This window comes from Podospora pseudoanserina, chromosome 3, assembly GCF_035222485.1.
Source record: "Podospora pseudoanserina strain CBS 124.78 chromosome 3, whole genome shotgun sequence".
NCBI lineage: Eukaryota > Fungi > Ascomycota > Sordariomycetes > Sordariales > Podosporaceae > Podospora > Podospora pseudoanserina.
In genome coordinates, this window is record NC_085922.1 from 224,061 (window position 1) to 244,054 (window position 19,994).

The following is a 19,994-nucleotide window of genomic DNA, read 5'->3' on the forward strand; positions in this document are numbered from 1 at the left end:
CATGAATCGACGACGATGGGGGGCTGGGATTTTCCTCAAGAAACAAAATGGAGAAGGGATAATTGTCTGTATATCCGAGAATTAATACACATATCTCCGTGTTTTGTGTCGTTGACTGATGAGCGAGGTTCGCTCTGACTAATCCGCGCACCCATTCCGAATCCACCCGGCTAAGGACCCCGGTGACCTGGCACAGGCTTAGCTTTCGCTTCTCCAGCGCGGCGAGGGAAAAAAAAATCACAGCTACCGGTGCTTTAAGACAATATTTGAGGTGCAGTCACTCACTCCCTTCCACGCCTCAGCCCTTCGCCCTTTTGCCGTTTCTCGTCCATCCACCACCAACATTGTACCAATCACCCCCCAAGGTCAGCGCGTTTGTTTGACGGCTTCACTGTCGTCAAATGAACCTGCAATTGCGCATAACCCCTTCACTCCTTGTAAGTCAATTGCTTGACCCCGCATCGCCTGACTTGGCTACCTTTGGTTGAAGCTATTCGCGTCTGACACCTCGTCTCCGTCTGGGAACAGAACCCCTCTCCGCCTGGTGTCTCTTAAATGCCCGCTTTCAGTTCGACTGTTTGGCAGAGCTTTATCCGGCAAGGATTTACCAAGTCCATCACCCAAGGTTACGCCCAGTCGGTCGTTGCTGCCACCCACCCTCATGTTCTAAACTCACAAAACCGCCCGTCCTTTGGGCGCCGCAACCATGCCCGTATCGGTCGCCGTCTTTCGACTCTTGGGCTCCAGTCTGCTTTCCACACCAGCAGCTCGACCGTCGCCGCTGGGCCTGTTGAGCCGCAACGTTTGGGCAAGGCTGTTAGCACCAATGGCGGCCTAGATGCTTACTTTGAGCAATTGCAAAAGACCCAGCAAGTTGCCGAGGAAGGGGCCGTGGAAGAGGTGGAATCCGACAAGGAGTGGACTCAGTTCCAGTTTCAGCAGCGCATCGAGTGGAAGCCGACACCGGCTTCCATCCTTCTCGGTTCCGATGCCAGCAAAACCCTCGCCCTCGATGTCGACCCCACCCAAGTCACCAAGCGCGATGCCTCCCCAGCCATCACCCCCGAGGCCGAGGCCGCCCTTGCCCACATCGATGCGCGTCTCGCCGAGGAGATTGAGGTTCGCAAGCAGCTGGATGCGTTGGAAGAGGAGGTGGAATCCCTCCGCGCCACGTCTCCAGCTCTGGCCGAAAAGCTCGAGGAAGAGATTAGGTCGCGAACCATCACTCCTGTTTCCCATATCCGAACTCCCGCCAGCCTCGTCCGCACGCCTCCCGTCGATCCCCAGTCCCAGTCCTACGCCGACCACCTCGTGAAACTCGCCGACGGCGGACGATATGTCGAGATTCCGGCAGTCTTCGAGGCCATGCTTGTCGCCGGCATCAAGCCCATTGCTGCCGCCTACAATGTCTTGCTTACTGCCGCTTTCCAGCTGGCACCAGACAAGTCCGAGGTGGTGAACAAGGCTCTGGATATCTACACGGATATGCTTAGACGCAAGGTTGCCCTGGACAGCGAGACGTACAACATTCTTGTCAGCTTGCTGGCTTCTCGTTCGCTGGAGGTGTCTGCGCTGCAAGAGGCTCTCGAGGTGAAGCGTGTGCGGTTTGGTGGCATGGATGAGCCCGGCAAGTTCATGTTTGCCTCTCATGAGCTTGAGCTTGCCATCTTGAGGGAGGAGGAGCGTCTTGACCTTGCCATCAAGTTGTTCGAGAGCTCTGTCTCATCCAGCAAGGCCGGTTACACCTCGGAGACCTACCACCAGATGATCTCAGCGTGTGCCAAGGCTGGTCGTGTGTCCAATATGCTCGAGATGTTTGAGCACATGGAGTGCAACCAAGCTGTCCCTTTTGCTGCCACTTTCCCTGCCATGATCACAGCTTTCGCCAAGTCCGGTGATTTGATCAGCGCCGTGGAATGCTACAACGAGTACCGCAACCTTGCCATCGCCAACGACAATGGCGAGCCGACGTTGCTGAAGCGCGCCGATGCTCAGGTGTACGCCTCTGTCATCAATGCCTACGTCATCTCCGACAAGCTTCCTGGTGCCGTGAAGTTCTACAAGAAGATCCTACAGGAGTATGGTGTAACTGCTGCAGAGATCAAAGACGCTCTGCTTGCTGGTGGCTTTGTCAAGGGCTTCATCAAGCGTGGCGTCTACTCGGAAGCTCTTCAGTGGGCTCAAAGCATCGAGAGCGAGATTAGAGGTTGGGCCATGAACGAAATTGCCACGGTTGCTGCCGATAATGGCGACAAGCTGACTGCGGTTGCCGCCTTTGCCAATGTCTCTCCTTCCTCCGAGATGGTTTCTTCCGCCATGGCCTTGCTTGCGATGAGCATCCGCGCCGGTGATCTCGGTGCGGCAGCTCGGTATTGGGATATCCTCTGTGGTTCTGGCTTCAAGTTCACCGTGTCCTTTGTTGAACCGGCAGCCATGTATGCCGTGGCCATGATTGGTTCCGGGCAGGTGATGGAGGGTTTGACTCAGTCTGAGTGGATGTTCCAGCGCATCCGCGAGACCGTTCCCGCTGCTCAGCTCGAAGGTGAGATTGAGGAAGCCACCGAGTTCATCTCTAGGTTCATGGCCGTTCGCGGCATTGTGGATCCTCGTGAAGCCTCTCCCGTCTCTTATGCCCCTTCCCAGTCTTTCGCCCCTTCGCCATTCCCATCGACTCCAGCTGTTGCCCACCATGACGAATCCTTCGACCCCTATGCCCAGAACACCGACTTCAAGGGATCTTCATTGATTTCGGATGAGTTGGAGGGCGCCCACGGTCGCAAGGGTCCCAAGCTGAGTGATGCACTCAACCGTTTCCGCAACATCCGTCGTGCTGGTCGCCATCCTCGGTACATCACTTACGCCAAGCTTATCTCCGCCGCCTCCAGGGAGGGCAAGATCGATCTTTGCCACGAAATTCTCGCCATGGCCCGGACGGATGTGCCTCTGCTTCCTCAGTACCCAGTGGTCCGCTACGGTTGGTCGTCCATTCTGGACGCCATGGTTGGTGCCTGCTTGACTGTTGGTGACAGAGCTATGGCCGAGCAGTTCCACCAGGAGCTCCTCGCCATGGGTGCTACCCCTTCGGCCAACACCTTTGGTCTCTACATCACCACCTTGAAGGAGTCCACCAAGACCTTCGACGAGGCCACCGAAGCTGTCCGCGTGTTCCACCGCGCCAAGGCCGAGGGAGTCGAGCCTACTTCATTCCTGTACAATGCCTTGATCGGGAAGCTGGGCAAGGCGCGTCGCATTGACGACTGTCTCTTTTACTTTGGCGAGATGCAGACCCTCGGTATCAAGCCCACATCTGTCACGTACGGCACCATTGTCAACGCTCTCTGCCGCGTCAGCGATGAGAAGTTTGCCGAGCAGCTGTTTGACGAGATGGAGGCCATGCCCAACTACAAGGCTCGTCCGGCTCCCTACAACAGCATGATGCAATTCTTCCTCATGACCAAGAGAGACAAGTCCAAGGTTCTCGAGTACTTTGAGCGCATGAAGGCCAAGGGCATCGCCCCTACCGCCCACACGTTCAAGCTCCTCGTTGACACCCACGCCACTTTAGATCCTGTAGACATGGAAGCTGCCGAGTCTGTCCTCGAGATGATCAAGGCTACTGGTCAGAAGCCCGAAGCCGTCCACTACGCCAGTCTCATCCACGCCCGCGGCTGTGTCCTTCACGATCTCGAGGGTGCTCGCCGCGTATTTGACGCAGTCGTCAAGGAGTCTTCGGTTCCTCTCGTTCCCTGTCTGTTCCAGGCTCTTTTCGAGGCCATGGTTGCGAACCATCGGGTTGTCGAGACCGAGCCTGTGCTCGCCATGATGCGGTCGAATCGTGTGGAGATGACCCCCTATATCGCCAACACCCTCATCCATGGCTGGGCAGCCGAGAAGAACATTGCCAAGGCCAAGGAGATTTACGCCACTGTCAGCGCCACCAAGCGGGAACCTAGCACTTACGAGGCCATGACTCGCGCGTTCCTTGCCGTTGAGGAGCGCGAGAGCGCCAAGGGGGTGGTTACTGAGATGCTCGGCCGCGGATACCCAAGCGCCGTCGTCAACAAGGTTCTGGAACTCCTCGGTGGCGGCGGAAACGCTGCCCCAGTCGAGGCTGCCGCTGCCGCTGCGTAAGCCTGGGCGTGTTCCTGTCCTTTTGGTTTTCCTTATGTTTCATAATATTTCCTCTGTCTCTGCTTTCTCTGCGTTCTTGGCATGATACCCCCTGTGTGCAACTATGGATTGATGGATGGGGATGTGATGGGTTCAATGGGAATGGACTCGGGTTTAAAAAGGGGGGTGTTTATCTCAAGGATCATTGGGGAAAACAACGGGCGGAGACCCAACATGGGAGCAAAAGCATTTGTTTTATCTTTCTTTCTCATCATGGGAAGCGGGCGGCGTTCAAGGGTCCTTTTCTGGGATAGATATCATGACCGGGGGCCCCGGCGTTTTTGCTAGCGAGGCTCGGTCTTATGGATGGTGGATTTCACATTTTTTTTTTCATGGAGAGAGGGATCTAATTGATGGTTTGGGATGGACGCGAGCCCGGAAAAGAGGCCGTTGCTGGTTGCCTATGGCAAGATAGAAGATATATAACTCCACTCTATAAAGACACAATAGAAGCGTTTTAGCGTATAATCTGTCTGGATGGATTATGTGACTGTGTGACGTCGCCTCACTAACGACATCCAATGAAAACACAAACGATTAACGCAATGGAACATGGATGCCAGCTCAGTCTATCAACCTCCACTCTATCTCTAGCCAAGCTTGAACTTTGCGTTTCCTCTACTGTACATATGACGTATAAAGGTAGGTACCAGACCTCAACCTTAACAACAACAACAATAACAACATGACTTGGCCGCTCCTCCTTACTGATTACTAATCCATTCTATACTCTTATGCGTCTACTCTCGTATGTTCCAGAGATATTCGGCAGCCTTTGTACTGGGACTGACTTTGATATGACTGATGCCCCTGCCCCTGCCCCTGTTGCTGGCCTCCGTATCGTTGTGGGTAATAGGCCTGAGCGTTGGCTGCGTGCGTCGTTGCTGGGTAGCCTGCAGGGGGGTTATTGAGAGTTTTGTGAATACAAAGTCTGAGCATACTGAGCAGTGTTTGCGTACACGGCTGAGGACAGCGTTGTTGTAGGCGAGAACGCGCTTGATGTGGTGGAATACCCAGCTGGATGAGAGGATGGAGCAGGAGGACAACTGGTGGTGGTTGGGTACCTGTAGTAGGAAGTGTGCGTGTAAGAAGCTGGGGAGTACGGGATTGGTGCCTTGTGGTTGGAAGCCCGAGCTTGTTCGGCCTTGTCCCTTTCATGGGCTGCTTGCCTCTGCCTCGCTTGACCGGTGAACTTTTTCCGCACCTCGTGGGCAATCTCACGGTCCAGCTCGACTATTTCTCTTTCCACAGGATCTCTCTCCTGGGCCACACGGTCGCTGTAATTTTCTGGTCGGTCGCCGTAGAGGTTAAGGGCGTCGTTGTTGCTGTAGTGGTGGGACGGGTCGGTCATTCTGACTTGCTTGTTTTGTTTTGTAGGGGTGTCGGGAAATTTGTCTGGATCGTGGGTGGTAAACAGTTGGTGGGTGCCTGCTGCACCAGCACCCGCCCCCGGGAAGCAATATCAAGATCTTGAAGAGCATGGAGGTTAGTGGCAAGGTTGCTGGTTGAGGAGTCCAACTAAGAGCACATGAGTAGGTACCCGTACCTTTATAGCTAGTTGGACTCTTGCAAAGTCTACCTTGGCTTTGCCTTCCAAGAATAGGCTGAATAACTGAGTCTTGTCACCCTTTTACATGCCTCCATGATCATTCCGGAGTCGACCAAGTGTCGTAAGTTCAAAAGCACTTTTGTGGCACGTTACCAAACTTGTTTCGGGTTGTGTCATGGGTTTAGCTACCGAGGGGGCATGTGGTGTTTTCAGTGAGACAAAAGAAACATCGAGGACGGATCAAATAACTGCAGCTTGCAATCTGCCGAGACTCATGGATCTGACTAGTCTGAGCTGCATAGATCTCACTCTACACACTTCTCGTGCCCAAACTAATGCAATTACCCTGATGAGTATGTCACGTATGACAGGCATAGTCAAAGATAAAGACTGCCTCTTAGCACAGGTGCCTTTAAGGATAGCTAGCTGGCTTCAGCTGAACAGTGTAGTATATAGGTGTTTGAAAATTAGTAATAGGCCCTCTAGGATAGTCAATAGGCCCTTGAACATGGTTGATAGGTTTTTAGAGATAGTTAGTACACCTTTGAGCCGGAGCCGGACTCAGTCTGTCTCTTGTCCGCTGTCCTCTGAACATGGCCACGGGCAGCGGAAGGAGGGAAGCTCCTGCCATCAGGTCGGCTGCCTGTCTGATACTGGATTCAGGACGGGAGAGACCGCAGAGCTCCATCCCTGTGTCAGTTTTTTGCTTTGAAAAGATGGAAACGAGACACTTTTTCTTTTCTTTGGGTTTCTTTCTATGGAAAAGAGCCAGCCGAGTTGGCGGGAGAGGTCCCAGGCCGGGCTCTGACATCTTTCGTTGTACTCAATCTCCTGAAGGCCTAGTAACCCTTAGTCAACAACTTGTCGCCATGTGTTAATGCCTATCCACCATATTTCGAGGCTTATTGATCAGCTTTGAGGGAACAGTTTATCAACTAGATCTCTGCACTTCATACTAAGTTTCACAAGGTCTGCCTAGCCATATCAATTCAATAGTTGAAGAACAGCATAACCATCTAACATCTAATGATAGGTATAAGCTTTGTGATGGATGGAGTTGTGGAGAGGTATTGTCTAAACTTTTTACTGGACATCAGGAGAACAACATTAGTAAGACTCCAGAATATGGCCATCTGATAATTAATTAAATCCTGATATCGCCATCTCACATCTGAAACATGGCAGGACCACCCGATACCTATCCAAGGCATGACCATCAACATTCCGCCAGCTCTGTGGCACGAGGCCAGACAGCTGTGAAACTCGTTCACTCGGCCTTGAATACTCCTCTGGTTCCTCCATTCCCCCCCCCCCGCGTGGCCTTACACCTCCAACACCCAACACCATTTCACCAAGCCTCGGAAGACCGGCAACACCCCACAACCCAAAGCAACCAAGACGCACCACTACCTCACGATGCCTCCAACCCAACAGACAGACCGCACACCGGCGGCCAAAGTGGAAATTGAAGCCACGCGCACCACATGTCGAGAACTCCGCCACCACCTCCTCCAAACCCACGTCAAAGACAATTGGGGAGTACAGGCAGACATGTCTCCCTGCCCACCTGCTCTCTCTCTCTCGCGCTCTCTCCCGCTCATTGGCTCTCTCACACACACACATCGCACCCCCCAGGTTCTAACAAGCGTTTAAATACCTTGTCCCAGCTCAAACGAGACGTTTGGTTTCATTTCAAGTGCAGGTCACAAGTCACAAGCATCATCAACAAAGAACAGTGGCGTTAAGGTCAAAAAAGCTATGCATCAATTTATATACGGCTGAAGCGAAGGAAAAAGGAAAAAAAGCAATATGTACTGTTGTCCCCAATCCCCATGCAAGTTTCGAAACAAGTAACTATGTACAATTCATGCTCACGACACCACCACCACAGTCAACCGCGCTGGCCCCAGAGACGTGTGTTTCCACACGCGCTTAGAGGCACTGGCTGTACCACTGGTTGCTGACGACGCAGGTGTAGGGGGCAACGCACTGGGTAGGGCCGGTGTAGCCCTGGCCGCCGCACTGGCCCCAGCGGGGGACGGTGCCACCAGGGGCGCTGGTGGGAGTCTGGGCGGCGGTCGAGGTGCTGCTGACGCGGGTCGAGGTGGGGGTGGTGGCGGTGGAGGAGGAGATGGGGTTGGGGTTGGTGCTGCCGCTGTTGAAGGTCGAGCCGATGGGGCCGAACTTGATGTTGGAGAAGGCAACGTTGGAGTTGGGGGCCTCGGCCTCGACCTCGGAGGGGACACCCGAGGTGGTGGGGCAGGCACCGCGCTCGGCACCGGGGCGACCGGCGGCGTCGACGGGGTAGGTGGAGTCGAGCCAGAGCATGTGGGCGGCGTGGTCGTTCCAGATGGACATGACGAGGACCATGGGCTTGTCGAGGGCAAGACCCATCTGGCGGAGACCGCCCTTGGCGGTGTTGTCATCCGGGTCGCCGAAGGCGATCTTCTGGGCGTCGCACCAGTCCTGGGTGATGGAGTTCTGGTTGGGAACACCGGGGATGCTGGAGACCGAGTTGGGGATGACGACGCCGTTCTGGACGTAGAAGCGCTTGATCTCGGAGAGCTCGCCGGCGGCGTTCTTGAGGAACTGGGTGACGACGGTCATCTTCTTGGTGGTGTCGACGGTCTTGCCCTTGCCGTAGAACTCCTTGTTGCCCATGCGGTACGAGTTGAAGTCGCATCCGTCGGGATCGCAAACACCGCCATAGCGGTCAGAGCTGTAAGTGCCACCGCAAGACTCGCCCTCGCACCTGCTCTGGTCGAGGATGGTGCAGGAGTGAGGAGTGTAGGCAGTGGCCATGTTGTTGGCCTCCCAGATGTCCATCTCGGAGCAGCAAGTACCGTAGCGGCCGGCACCGGCGTTGACATCGTTGGTGGAGGGGTTCCATCCCTCGATGTTGGCCTCACCGTTGATGAACTTGATGTCACGGGGGCACTGGGCATCGCAGTAACCGGTGCCGTACTTGGCACCAGCCTTGTTGCCCGAGTACTTGGCAAGACCGCCGTCAAGGTCCATGGAGACGAAGTAGAGGGCACCGTTGAGACCGCAGCCAATGTTGGAGACATCGACATCGAAGGTGAACTCGTTGCCGAGGAGGTTGAAGCCTGTCAGGGGTCGTCAGCCAAGATGATCGACGCGGGTGTCACTGTGGAAGAAGAAAAAAAAAAAGCTTACCCTGGTACTTGGTGGCGTTCTCCATGAGGTAGGTACGCGAGCCAACGTTGGTCGAGTACTTGCCCTCGGTGACGAACTTGAGGTTCAGCTGGTTACCGCTGGTGGTGATGCCATAGGTGGCAGCATACTCGGCACCCTCAACGCAGCAGTTCTGAGCGCACTTGGTACCGGTGGTGCAGATGGAGGTATCCCACTCGTTGCCAGAGTAGCAGTTGGTGCTGCCCTGGAGGGTGTGAGTCCAGCGCCAGTTGGAGTCAAGGGTGACGGAGCCGGCGACGTTGGTGCAGGAGCCACCAGCCGAGCATCTTTGCCAGGTCAGAGGGGGGTGAGACTCGGGAGTGAGCGAGCACACCTGCTGAGCAGAGGCAGAGGCCACAAGGGCAGCGAGAGCGGCGAACTTTGCGGAAACCATTATGGCGATCTGGAGGGTTGACTGGGACCTGTAGATGCAAGGCGTGCTTGATGTCGAGGGTGGTGAGATCAAGATGGGTTCGTGAGGCCTTGGGAAGCCGACTTATATAGAGATGTGTTCGACACCCCTTCTGCCCTTGGACCACCCTGTCGGCCCAATTTCCTTTGCTTCATGGTGCTGCCACGGCGAGATCAGCGACATTGCGGATTCACGGCACCCTTTCCTCCATGCAGCTGAGGTTGCCACAAGGGGATGGCATCGCTGGTCGCCTCATGGGAAACGGCTCTCGGGCCGTCAAGGCTCGAGCGAGGACCCTGGATCATGCACCGGTCCTGGACTGTGGGAGAGGCAAGCGCTGGCGCGGGGTCGACTGGGAGGAAGACATCTCCACGATGGGAACGCGCACACTGGTGGTCCGGCGGCGACAGACCCAAAGGGTGAAGCGTCACCGTAACCAAGGACGACGATGTGACTTGACGACCGGGGCGGTTGGAGGCTGGCCGAAGCACAGACGAGGGAATCGTGGAGCCGAGGACGACGGGCGATGGATCAGATTGAGGCTGCTGGATGGGACGACAGGGGGCAACTGCCGCTCATTGGAGCGGGCTTGGGAGCTTGTCCAGGACATCACGGAGGGCATCCGCCGAATGCAACCTGTCTCCATCCTGGTGACCGTTGTGTGTGTCCAGGGAACATGGTCGAACAGCTTCAACATTTTGCGATCCGAGTAGCCGCGCGCAGCAAGGTATGGAGTACGTACTGCGCCTGATGTACTACAACACGTGTGTCTAGCAAAGGGTCGAAGAGGGCGGCTCGTTCTGGGGAATGCCTGTGACCCCGGTTTTTCCAAGACTTCCCCACATTCTTAGCACCCGTTTTATTTTTCTGCTCCCTTGTGAGCTTGCATGGTTCGTGAGATTGGCTTCAGTGTGCATGTCGAGGCCCGACAACCCGAGAACCCGGATTCCATGTGGCCGTCAACCGGGTGACCGGTCACCAGCGTCATCAGTGGTGCCGGCGTGTTCCGTCTTAAATGGACATGTGAGAGCTGCTCAAAATAGAAGACAGTGGTCGAATCCAGGCTGAGGCTCAACAATGTAAATTAACACACGGTGCTGGCGGGCACAGCAAAACCGGGAAACAGCAGTGTTTTGCAATTTTGGCTATATTGCCAGCCGTCATGCTGTCCGGGAGCTTTGGTCGCTGTCGAGAACGCCGAGCCGCCAGATCAGGAAAGGCGGCTTCCCCACACAAACTGGGAGGTGGGTTTTCGAAGCGGACCTAGGGCCGCCCTTGGCACGATCGCAGGTGGGGATGCTTGGCATCGTGAAGGACCTCGTCCCATCTTTTGTTGGTGTCCAACGGCTGGCAATTCCGGAGACAACCCAACACCGCCCGACCTGTTTGTTGACTACTCCACTCCGACTTCAAGATCAATGTATCACGGACAGCATGGGATGGGATGTGATGGGATGAGATGGGATGGGCTACTTGCACTCAGACACTTTGGGCAACAGGAGAACTGAACCACCTTCGATCGAGACCTCGAAGATTTACTTCCAGGTTGTAGGCCCCGAAATGCCATCTGCATCTTCGGACCTCACCATGCAAGCGTAAACCTTCCCTTTCCTCACCGGACATGGCGAACCTTAGCAAGCCCAATACGAGGAAATGATGAGCTGATGATGTCTGCACATTGGGGCTGTCGTTTCTGCTGGGGCATAATGCTTCCGTTCCCTTTTGCTCAGGTCCCGATATCACGGCACCTCGCAGCACCAGCACGACAGCCAGAGACAATGCAAGATGGGATATGAGTGGAATGGGGACCCTACCATCCTCATCGTAGTCATTGCCTGCTCGGTATGCTTCGGATGGGTGCCCATCATCACTGTTGTCAGCATCGTCCGCCACTGCCGTGCCCGCCTAAGGGCAAAACGAGGCTCGAATGGTACCAATTCTGATGCCGAAAGTCAGGGAGGCAGACCCAGCACCGCTCCTGATGTGCCCAAGCCGCTCCAGACATATCACCCCAGCTCAACCAAGGGTCTCGAGAGGAGCGCGTCAAGTCGGACACGCAGCTCCGCTGATGGCTACGACCTCAAACGTGTCGACACCAATTCTTCCTGGAATCCCATCCGTCACTCCTTTCACTACGACAACGAATCGCTTTGGGGAGGAGACGGGCTGTCCAGGAGCAACAGTCGTCATCGGCCCCCGTACTTTCCCACCCACGTACACAACACCACACCTTCACTCAGCCGCCCAGCCTCCATCCGCTCTGTCGCATCGAGCCATCGGCAACAGAGCCGGAGCCGCCGAAGCTCAATGGCCAGCAACTCTGACAACGCACCGGCAGCCTTCCAGATCAATGACACCTACTACGACACTACACCGCTACCAAATGTGACGAGGACTGTAAACCCTGTCGTCGCCAGCAGTAGTACGCCCACCTCGTCAAAGGGGCCAGGACAATCTCCACAGCAACGTCAACAGAAGCAGCCAAAGCAAGATAATCCACACCCACCGCAGCGCAACCGCCGCAGAAGGCACTCTCTTGACGCCCGCCGGGATTCGGATTCTCTAACCCGGGACATCTCCAGACCCAACACCTCCATGACAAGACGAGAAGTCGAAGAATACGAAGACCTCGACAACCAGAAGCAAAACGCCACCCACCGTAGCCACCGACCACCCCGGCCAGGATCAGCATCACGGCGTGGCAGCCACCCAGCACCCGGCGGCAGCGAAGAGACTGACGATGACCTGTCCATGGCCGGGGCCTTGCCGCCTGCCAAGTTGCCCCCGAGGCGAGCATCGCTCCATGCACAAACATTTGAGCGTCCGGCATGGCTGGACGAGGAGCCCCACGCCATGTGAAGTTGTTGATAAGCGGTGAGAGGAACTACCTAGATGTAATGCATATGCCCGTCAGGTGTATTCAGCCTCCTTGTCTTTTAAGGCTGACTCTTCAGCCCCAGCCAGAGTCTGCCGTCAAATGGGAGGAAATCCCGTCTTGCCTGGCTCCAGAATAGGAAAAAGGAGAGGAAGAGTGGGACTGAAGAGAACGGTTGAGGGTTACATGGCGTGAAGACAACTTGGCAGAGCAGCTTTTTTCGGTTGAGTGTGAGTGAGTGGGGGGTAGGGCGCTAAAGGGGAGGGAAAGGGGGTAGGAAAAAGTTAACAAGAAGAAAAGGTGAGCCGAGGGGGAGCACAATCAAGCTTGTGATGTGTATGAAGGAATATCTCTGGTCAGGCGCGGCTCAGTGTCAGTCTTTCTTTGTTTGGATGATAACCCGCAGCAAAGGGATAGGTAATTGATAGCCAAGTTTGATTCGGCCTGTTTTGTTCTTAAAATAACACAAAAACTCATCTCGTGAAGAAGGAGTGCTTATCTCCGTTGTCGATCAATCTCAAAACAGTTTCTCCGCGAGGTGTCGACGCTCCTCTTCGGCCTCCAGCCCCAAAGCAACACCAAGGAGCAAGCAGCCCCGGATGTGGAGAAAGCCATCAGCTGACATCGGACGACTCTTTCGGATCTGCTTGGCGAAACAACCCTTTCCCTCGAGAAGCCAAGGAGCTTGCGCATCGCTTCTTCGACGGGGCAAAACTCTCCGCTGCACAATGCGCCGAATGCAGGACAGCCCGAAGGGAAACACGGGACGAGACGAGAGACGAAGAAAACCAAGACGCGGCCTGCCCGGACTCGGGGGACCTGGGGAAAAGACGGGGCGGGGAGGAGGAACATTGGCATCGCTTGGGACACTTGGCTGGTTCTGTTTTTGCAGTTTGTGCCGTTGTCACATGGGCTTGGGAGATGGCTTGGAGATTCCACTCGAGTCAAACTCTGTTGAGCTTGTTTTGTCTTCATCTATCCCAAGAATAAAAAACTTCCGCCTGTAGACGGGGATTACTGACTACCTACCTACCTGCCTTGCCTTACCGACTCACTTTCAAAGACCCAAGACAAACTGGAGACTCAGAATCCCGCGAATTTAGCACAGAGAGCACAGTTGAAACTACTTCAATTTTCAAGCAAACTACCTCCATCAGATAAATTGACAAGAGAAATGCTAGATAACTCTTTGCCAAATACAATCAATACTGCCCATCACTTCCATAAAACTCAAAATCAGTTCTCGCAAGTACAACTACAAGTAGTCCAGCCAAAAAAACACCCATCATCACTGATGCCTTTCGGTTCGGGCACCGGCCCGCATCTGCCTCGTTCCTGCACGTCTGCGGATATGTCGAACTATTCCAGCCGCGTTTGCATCCCTCCTACTGCTTGCCTGTTGTCTTGCTTAGTTTCTGAAGTGATGAGCGAGCTGAGACGATTCAAGATGTAACTTACCATTGGATTATACCCAGAGCCTCGAGTTCTTCGGGACTCGCAAAGGTGGCATCCGCCTCGGCATTCCGAATAGCTTCTGTAGAAGCCTCAGAGGGGCTGGGGAGGGCTGTGGCTAGAGCCATGACGGTGGTTAGAAGAAGTGTTGAGAGTTTCATGGTGACTGTTGTTGTATGATGATTGAATGTATGAGCTGGCCTGTGAAGGACGGGAGGTTGAATACTGATTGGCGATGGTTTGATGTCATGATCAATGGAAGAGGGAGCCTGTTTGCATTTATGCTCATCCTGATCATGGCTGATTCGGAGTCCATTGTAAGTATCAGAGACCTTCCATTTTGAGTCGAGCCCTCACCGAAATGCGTGAGACATCCTGTCGATATGTTGACCAAGACTCAAACCTCAGACCATCAGCTGGGGAAATTAACAATCCGCTTTGCCTGAATGCTGCGAAGAGAATCAAACAAGCTTACCATGATTAAGATGTGAAGAAAAGTGACCATTATACACGTACCTGGAAAGTGTCGGTAGCGAAGTCGATAGATAATCTTTGGTTCGACACAGGTGTTGTGTTACCGAGTCCTTATGACAACATCAATCAGGTTTGTGACTGATACATCACTAGGTCAGCAAGTTAAAGATCTTTATCCAAAAATTACGCACATTATATCTCTACCCCTCCAAAACAAACTCAACCACCCCATGTCCAGTCCCCTTACTATCCCTATACACCGCCTCAACCCTCAGCCCAGCCTCTTTCCCAATTCTCTCAAACTGAGTCAACGACCTCTCCTTCCCACCAATAGCAAGCATAGAGTAGTCCTTGAAGGCAGCATACAGGGGCATTGGTCTCCCCGTCGTACCACCACCATCAGGGTTGATCTGCTCGGAAACCAAAATCCTACTATCCCGGCCCATCGCCCGTGCCACATTCCTCAAGACCAGCGTTGCTATTGGATCCGAATAGTCCCGTAGAATATGCCTCAGGTAATAAAACCTTGCCCCTGTTTTCTTTCATGTCAGCCCTCGTCAAATCCCACCCCCTTCAAGTAAAGCCACAAACCTTTCACCGTCATCTCCCTCATGAAATCCCCCTCCACCCACTCCACCGCCATCATCAGCTCATCCCCTTCTGCCTCAATCCTTCCCTGATCAACCACTCCCGCCAAATCAACCACCACGCATCTCCCATCCCTCAAACCGGCACAACCCTCCCTGAACCGCCTCAGCACATGCCCCCCACCCCCACCAACATCCACCCACATCACCCTCCCATCGTCCTCCTCCTCCACACCATCCAGCACCTTCCCAAGAGGATAAACTCCCGTAACCGGCACCCTCCCCGACGCAACCCCCATCGCCCTCGTGAAACCCCTCATCCTCTCCTCGTCCTTAGCCACACTCTCAAAGTACCCCAACTCCGCCTCCCCCGTCAACACCGTAACAGGGACATGGCCCGGCCCCACCGGTTCCTTTTTCCCGTAGGTGTCAAAGTAACAAGGCAAAATGTCAGACACCCGCACGATATTGGTATACATCAAGTCAAACATGGCCGCCATCGGCTCCGACGATCGTAGCAACAACGAGGTTGGTGTGTGACAGAGCTCTCCGTTGTGTGTAAGAGAGAGAATGCGGGAGGAGGTGAGCATGGTTGATATCCTTGCTGTTTCGGTCATTAGCCACGGTTCTAGCAAGAAAAAAAGGGGGAGGGGAGGGGATGAAACCCACAGACTATCCCTTCTTCCGCATTGATCTGTCTGGCGATATCGCAGCAGGCAGTCCCTTGGGTTGGGGGTGATGTGGGGAGCATGTCAAACACACCCCAGTGCTGGAACAGTCTGACGGCGGAGACGACAGACATGTTGGCAAAGAGGGACATGATGGCATCGGACGGAGGGCGGACAGCGGCTGCCAGTTCGAGCGCTGCTGTGGCCACTTTCAGGCGCGCCGGCTCGCTGCCGGAGGTGGCATCTGTGATGTCGGTGGTGATGTCGTCTGCTAGTTTGAGCAGACGGCTGCCGCTTCCAGACGGGCTCGAGCCGTTGAGACGGTTTTTGATGTGTCCGACAATCTTGCGAGCGTCGTCCTTGGGATGAGGTGTACCTGCAACCCTTCCCTCGGCTGTTCTCCAGATGTCATCATCGGTCGCTCCACGATCAGGGCCGACACTAGGCACCTCGATTCCACACAAGGAGAGGTGGACCGGCTGTTCGTCTGTAGCTGCCTTCTCTCTTGACAATAGGCTGGAAAACCGCGTTTCTGTCTGTGTAGTCGCCATTCTTGATGGCCAAGGCGTTTTGTTGCAGTTTGTGTAACTCGGAGAGTGTGCTTTGTGCTGGTTGTCAGTAGGTCGTCTTCACCCACACGGTGAAGGCAAAAAGGACGGGGATGCATTTCATGGCATGCGGAAAGCAAGGCATGTATATATGAACTTGGCTCTTGTGTATCACAGCGGCAGATGACTTCAAATAGCATCAAGCGTTGCTGATTGTTAATTGGACAACGCCCGGATCGATGGATGGAAAGCGGCCCCTTGCCGAAGAGAGATGAGTATACAGCCAGTGTTCGCCAACTTTGCAAGTCTTCCGGGACCGAAGGCGCTGGTCGGACACGCAGCCGTTCCTATACTCCGACGAAGCCTGTCGCCATGTCTGGTGTTGATGCCGACTTCGGCTGTAGGAACCCTCCCGACGTTGTCAGCCGGGCCTTGATGCAGCTGGCCTTCGTGGCCGAATCTATTGGCGGCTGCATGCCGAGTTCTGTGGCCCGCTGGGACCCGTTGCTTGGACTTCCCTTTGTTGCCGGTCGTTGAACTGATGCCGACGTTTTCGGGCCACGGTTCAGACAAAGCAGGGGGAAGCAAGCTGATGTGAAAAGTACATTTATTGAGACTTTACTGAAAAGGGTATATTCTTCTTCCTGAACTAATGATCGCTTCGGATACTCCACGCAGTCCTGATGAAACCCCCTTATCTTCCCACGCAACCGCCCAGATACCCGTCATCTGGATCGTGTCCCTGAACTCCCAATCAAAAGTGTACGTTATGGTGTCCTTGGAAGCCTGTAGAATGCCCCCACGGGGCTCCCTGGTTTGCTCGTTGTGATGTGTGTTGCGTCATTGGCGCCGACTGGTAAGCAAGCGTGGAGGGATTTGTACCAGGGCGTGACGTGGGCAGGGCATGACGGCCGTCCTTCTGCATACTTCGTGCAATGGCACTTTCCACCATATCTCTTCTCGTCTCAAGATAAGACTTGATGTCGGTTGTTGTCCTGTCAAAATGGTCTGCCAAGGTCTTCACCTGCTCCCATCTTTCTCCATACAGCTTGAGTGTCTCATTGACCTTGTCGAGACACGAGTTGCTCCGCGCGATAGAATCAGAAAGATCCTTGTCCAATCGTTCAGGAAGGGGGGGGTTTTGTTGCGGCGGTTCGGTGGCTCCCAGAGATTGCCATAAGTCACTTTCGCCTGGGTCCCGCAGCACTGTGACCAGTTGCGAGCCCATGAAGAAAACTTTGAGGGCATCATGATAGGTGTAGAAGCCCTCGCTCGGGCTGGCCTTGACAACCTCGTACATCCTGTAAAGGTAACGTATGGTGTGTTCAAAGATCAGTAGGCGCCCATGGTCAGTAAGTTTGGGTGTGCGCGGACTAGGAACGACCAGATAAACAGAGCTGTAATCGAGTTCCAGATCAAACGCGGTGCGAATTGTGGCCGGAAGGTCCAATGTGAGCTCCTTTGACCATCTCTGCGTCTCGTGATATTTCTGCCACACGTACTGGATGGGATCCCGAAGAGGGTCGTTTGAGTCGGTTTGTACCAAGGTCTGGTACCAACCCGACTGCAGTCTTCGAAGCTCGAACAGAGGAAGAGATGGATCTGACCTTTCATTGTCCACAGATGGACTCGGGAGCCGCACGGATATGTCGTCATCCTTGAAGGAAAAGGGGCGAGCGTGGACCATGCTGATTGCTCTGAAATGTGTGTCAGCAGAAGTTCATGACTCGATGGTTGATGGACTGAGACGAACCTATCCAGAGCATATACACAATAAAAAGTACGCCGGCGCGCATCTATTGTGTCTTTGCTCGACTGCTGTGTGAAAGTGTGGTCTTTGTGGAAGCCCAGGTCGATACAGGCCCGGCAGGCAAAACCTATGAGGTGCCAGCTGTCAAAGTGAGCTGGGTCGAGCATGGAGTACTGCGTGAGGAGCACGAGAGCCTGTATTTGAGTGGTGTATCCGGGAACAAAGGCGCGATCGGCGTAGGGTAAAGCGCGAGCCACATACTGCAGGGCATCATAGTAGTTTCTGTCGTTCACAGCCTTGCTCTGGGCGGCAGAAGCGATGGCCATGACCATCCAAAAGAGCCAGTATTCAGAAGACCTTATGCCGCCCAGGATGCCGAGGTCTGCGGCGTCGTAAATCTTGGGAACGAGAGCTTTCAAGTCTGCGGTTGGAAACAGGGGATAGAGAGGCAGGATGTTGTCTTGGTAAAATTGGAAATTGGCCTCGGCCACTTCCTGATACGGAAGTTCGTCAGTGTTTGGGTCGGGCAATGTGTCATGTTGTGCGGCGGCCAGAACGAGACGGGCAAAGCTCATAGGGTTCGCCGACTCTTGTTGAGTGTCGAAGCCGGGAGTGGTGGCATTGACAGTCAACAGGCCAAAATCGGATACCAATGTGTTGAAGTCTGCTTTTTCGCGAGTCCGGGCAGCTTTACGATGGATGGCAGCGGTGATGTCGACCAGCGAGTCCCTCCGTTCGGAATCCTGCATCGTCACGGTGTTATCATCGACTTCATGCAGAGCCACAGATGCCTTCCGTGACCGGGCATGGTTCAGTCTGCGATCAAGCTTTTCCACCCTTGCCTCGAGGGCAGCAACCCAGCTCCGCTCCTTGCCGCGAGCAAACTGTTGGTCACTGGCCGCCGAGCATTCATTCTCACGACCGGCCTTCTCACAGGCAGTACAGGCCGGCAATTTGCCATCACACTGGCTCAGGGGTCAGTCAGGGGAGGCTGTGACGTGGGGATACATGAAGGGGTTTGGGGGGGTAACTCACCTTGACTTTAGCTACCCGACCTGTTGTTATACACGAGGCTGGAGTCAACAACGATGCTCTGGATCAGCACGGAAAGAGGCTTCTCACATCTTGAACAGGCAGACACGGGCCGAGACACGCGAAGGTGAGGGTTGTGGGAGAAGCTGGACCGGGTACGCATTGTGTGGGGTCTTGTTGAAGGGAGTGGAGCTCAGGGTCAACTCCCTGGCTGTGGTGCGCCCACCTAGACGGTGTGGTTGAGGTTGAGAGCAGCTGTCTGTGGTGACTTTGGCTTCTCGTCCGGGGCCGGTGCTGCTACGCTGTGGATTAGCCCTTGTGAGAGGCGCGTCTCTGGTGTCGAGTGAGAATGAAATGGATTGGGGACTGACTGTCTTTGATGCGGGACAGCTGGGTGTGAAGAGCACGGGAAGTGGGGTAGCGAGCGAGGCAAGGCGGGCTGGATGGATATCCGCCCCTTGTTCGGATTCTTTCTTTCCTAGCCGTGTCCTGCTGGGTAGATAAGGTATCTGAGGTACCTCCAGCAAAAGGCGATGGAGGACGGGAAGAAGACTGATCAAGGAGTACTTGCCATCCCGATTTGCTATCTATGATCTCTTCCACCGGCTGTTTCGATTTGGCCCCCAAATGTGGCGTGCCCAGCGCAATACAGGTGAAGTGAGGCGTTCAGCCACGATATCAGACGGCTGTCAAGTGTCAACTGAACAGATCAGGGGCTGAACCGGCTTGGCGGGGTTTGAAAGGAACCTGTCGCCAAGGCTGAAACCCCACATCGCGTTACTGCGCTGGACTGTAGTGGAGACTTCAAAATCTGACGGATCAAAGTCCGTGGAAGGCTTCCAGAACTTTTGCCTAGTAGGATCAGCAACTGCCCGCACCTTGCATTTGCCATCTCATGAGACCAGATCTGAAATGGTAGATTGGCGTGACTGGGTGACTGGTGCTGCTGTCTGGTGCGGGTGGACGCTCTGATGGCGGGGTACACCTGCTGGAACAACCCCACCTTTCCTGGATCCCTGAATCCCTGCCTGCCAGTGCCCGAGTGCCGTTCCGAGTCCACAGTCAGCTGAGCAAGGTCGCTGCTCAAGCCTCAAGCCTCACCTACTTTAGGTAAGCCACGGTGGTGGTGATGGCGTGGGATATACGAGGGGTGGTTATGTTGTTTAGGTACAAGGTAACTTGGAACACAATTAGCTAGTGGCGCGCATTCTGACCTTGTCCGGGCAGAATTGGATGTTGATCATGTTGACCTTTGGTGAGCTGGGTTAGGTTCAATGGAGAC

The 19,994-nt window shown here is 54.6% G+C and overlaps 7 protein-coding genes across 7 annotated transcripts; 2 read left to right on the plus strand and 5 right to left on the minus strand.

The window, feature by feature from the left end:
- Nucleotides 1-58: 58 nt before the first annotated feature.
- On the plus strand, nt 59-4,131 carry QC764_300720 (uncharacterized protein; the record flags this gene model as incomplete). The annotated part of the gene is made up of 2 exons (XM_062945202.1): nt 59-437; nt 586-4,131. The coding sequence occupies exons 1-2, from the start codon at nt 402-404 to the stop codon at nt 4,129-4,131; spliced, it is 3,582 nt and encodes a 1,193-aa protein (XP_062801127.1). The 5' UTR covers nt 59-401.
- Nucleotides 4,132-4,910: 779 nt separating this feature from the next.
- On the minus strand, nt 4,911-5,521 carry QC764_300723 (uncharacterized protein; the record flags this gene model as incomplete). The annotated part of the gene is made up of 2 exons (XM_062945203.1): nt 4,911-5,187; nt 5,235-5,521. The coding sequence occupies 2 exons, from the start codon at nt 5,519-5,521 to the stop codon at nt 4,911-4,913; spliced, it is 564 nt and encodes a 187-aa protein (XP_062801128.1).
- Nucleotides 5,522-7,461: 1,940 nt separating this feature from the next.
- CBH1_1 (Exoglucanase 1) lies at nt 7,462-12,472 on the minus strand. Its single transcript, XM_062940346.1, has 2 exons — nt 8,897-12,472; nt 7,462-8,826 (listed from the first exon to the last, which is right to left on the minus strand). Exons 1-2 carry the CDS (start codon nt 9,306-9,308, stop codon nt 7,652-7,654), a joined length of 1,587 nt encoding a protein of 528 aa, XP_062801129.1. The 5' UTR covers nt 9,309-12,472; the 3' UTR covers nt 7,462-7,651.
- QC764_0047120 (uncharacterized protein) lies at nt 11,112-12,185 on the plus strand (the record flags this gene model as incomplete). Its single annotated transcript, XM_062940347.1, has 1 exon — nt 11,112-12,185. One exon carries the CDS (start codon nt 11,112-11,114, stop codon nt 12,183-12,185), a length of 1,074 nt encoding a protein of 357 aa, XP_062801130.1.
- A 1,114-nt stretch (nt 12,473-13,586) lies between the features above and the next one.
- On the minus strand, nt 13,587-13,814 carry QC764_0047130 (uncharacterized protein; the record flags this gene model as incomplete). The annotated part of the gene is made up of 2 exons (XM_062940348.1): nt 13,587-13,608; nt 13,660-13,814. The coding sequence occupies 2 exons, from the start codon at nt 13,812-13,814 to the stop codon at nt 13,587-13,589; spliced, it is 177 nt and encodes a 58-aa protein (XP_062801131.1).
- An 860-nt stretch (nt 13,815-14,674) lies between these two features.
- On the minus strand, nt 14,675-15,933 carry QC764_300740 (uncharacterized protein; the record flags this gene model as incomplete). The annotated part of the gene is made up of 2 exons (XM_062945204.1): nt 14,675-15,318; nt 15,384-15,933. 2 exons carry the CDS (start codon nt 15,931-15,933, stop codon nt 14,675-14,677), a joined length of 1,194 nt encoding a protein of 397 aa, XP_062801132.1.
- Nucleotides 15,934-16,684: 751 nt separating this feature from the next.
- QC764_300750 (uncharacterized protein) lies at nt 16,685-19,967 on the minus strand (the record flags this gene model as incomplete). Its single annotated transcript, XM_062945205.1, has 4 exons — nt 18,803-19,967; nt 18,716-18,735; nt 17,684-18,645; nt 16,685-17,627 (listed from the first exon to the last, which is right to left on the minus strand). The coding sequence occupies exons 1-4, from the start codon at nt 18,873-18,875 to the stop codon at nt 16,685-16,687; spliced, it is 1,998 nt and encodes a 665-aa protein (XP_062801133.1). The 5' UTR covers nt 18,876-19,967.
- Nucleotides 19,968-19,994: the final 27 nt, after the last annotated feature.

Coding starts and splice junctions, on each gene's coding strand:
- CBH1_1 (XM_062940346.1), bottom strand. CDS start 9,308: ATGGTTTCCGCAAAGTTCGCCGCTCTCGCTGCCCTTGTGGCCTCTGCC. Junction 8,827..8,896: donor GAACGCCACCAAGTACCAGG/GTAAGCTTTTTT, acceptor GACCCCTGACAG/GCTTCAACCTCCTCGGCAAC.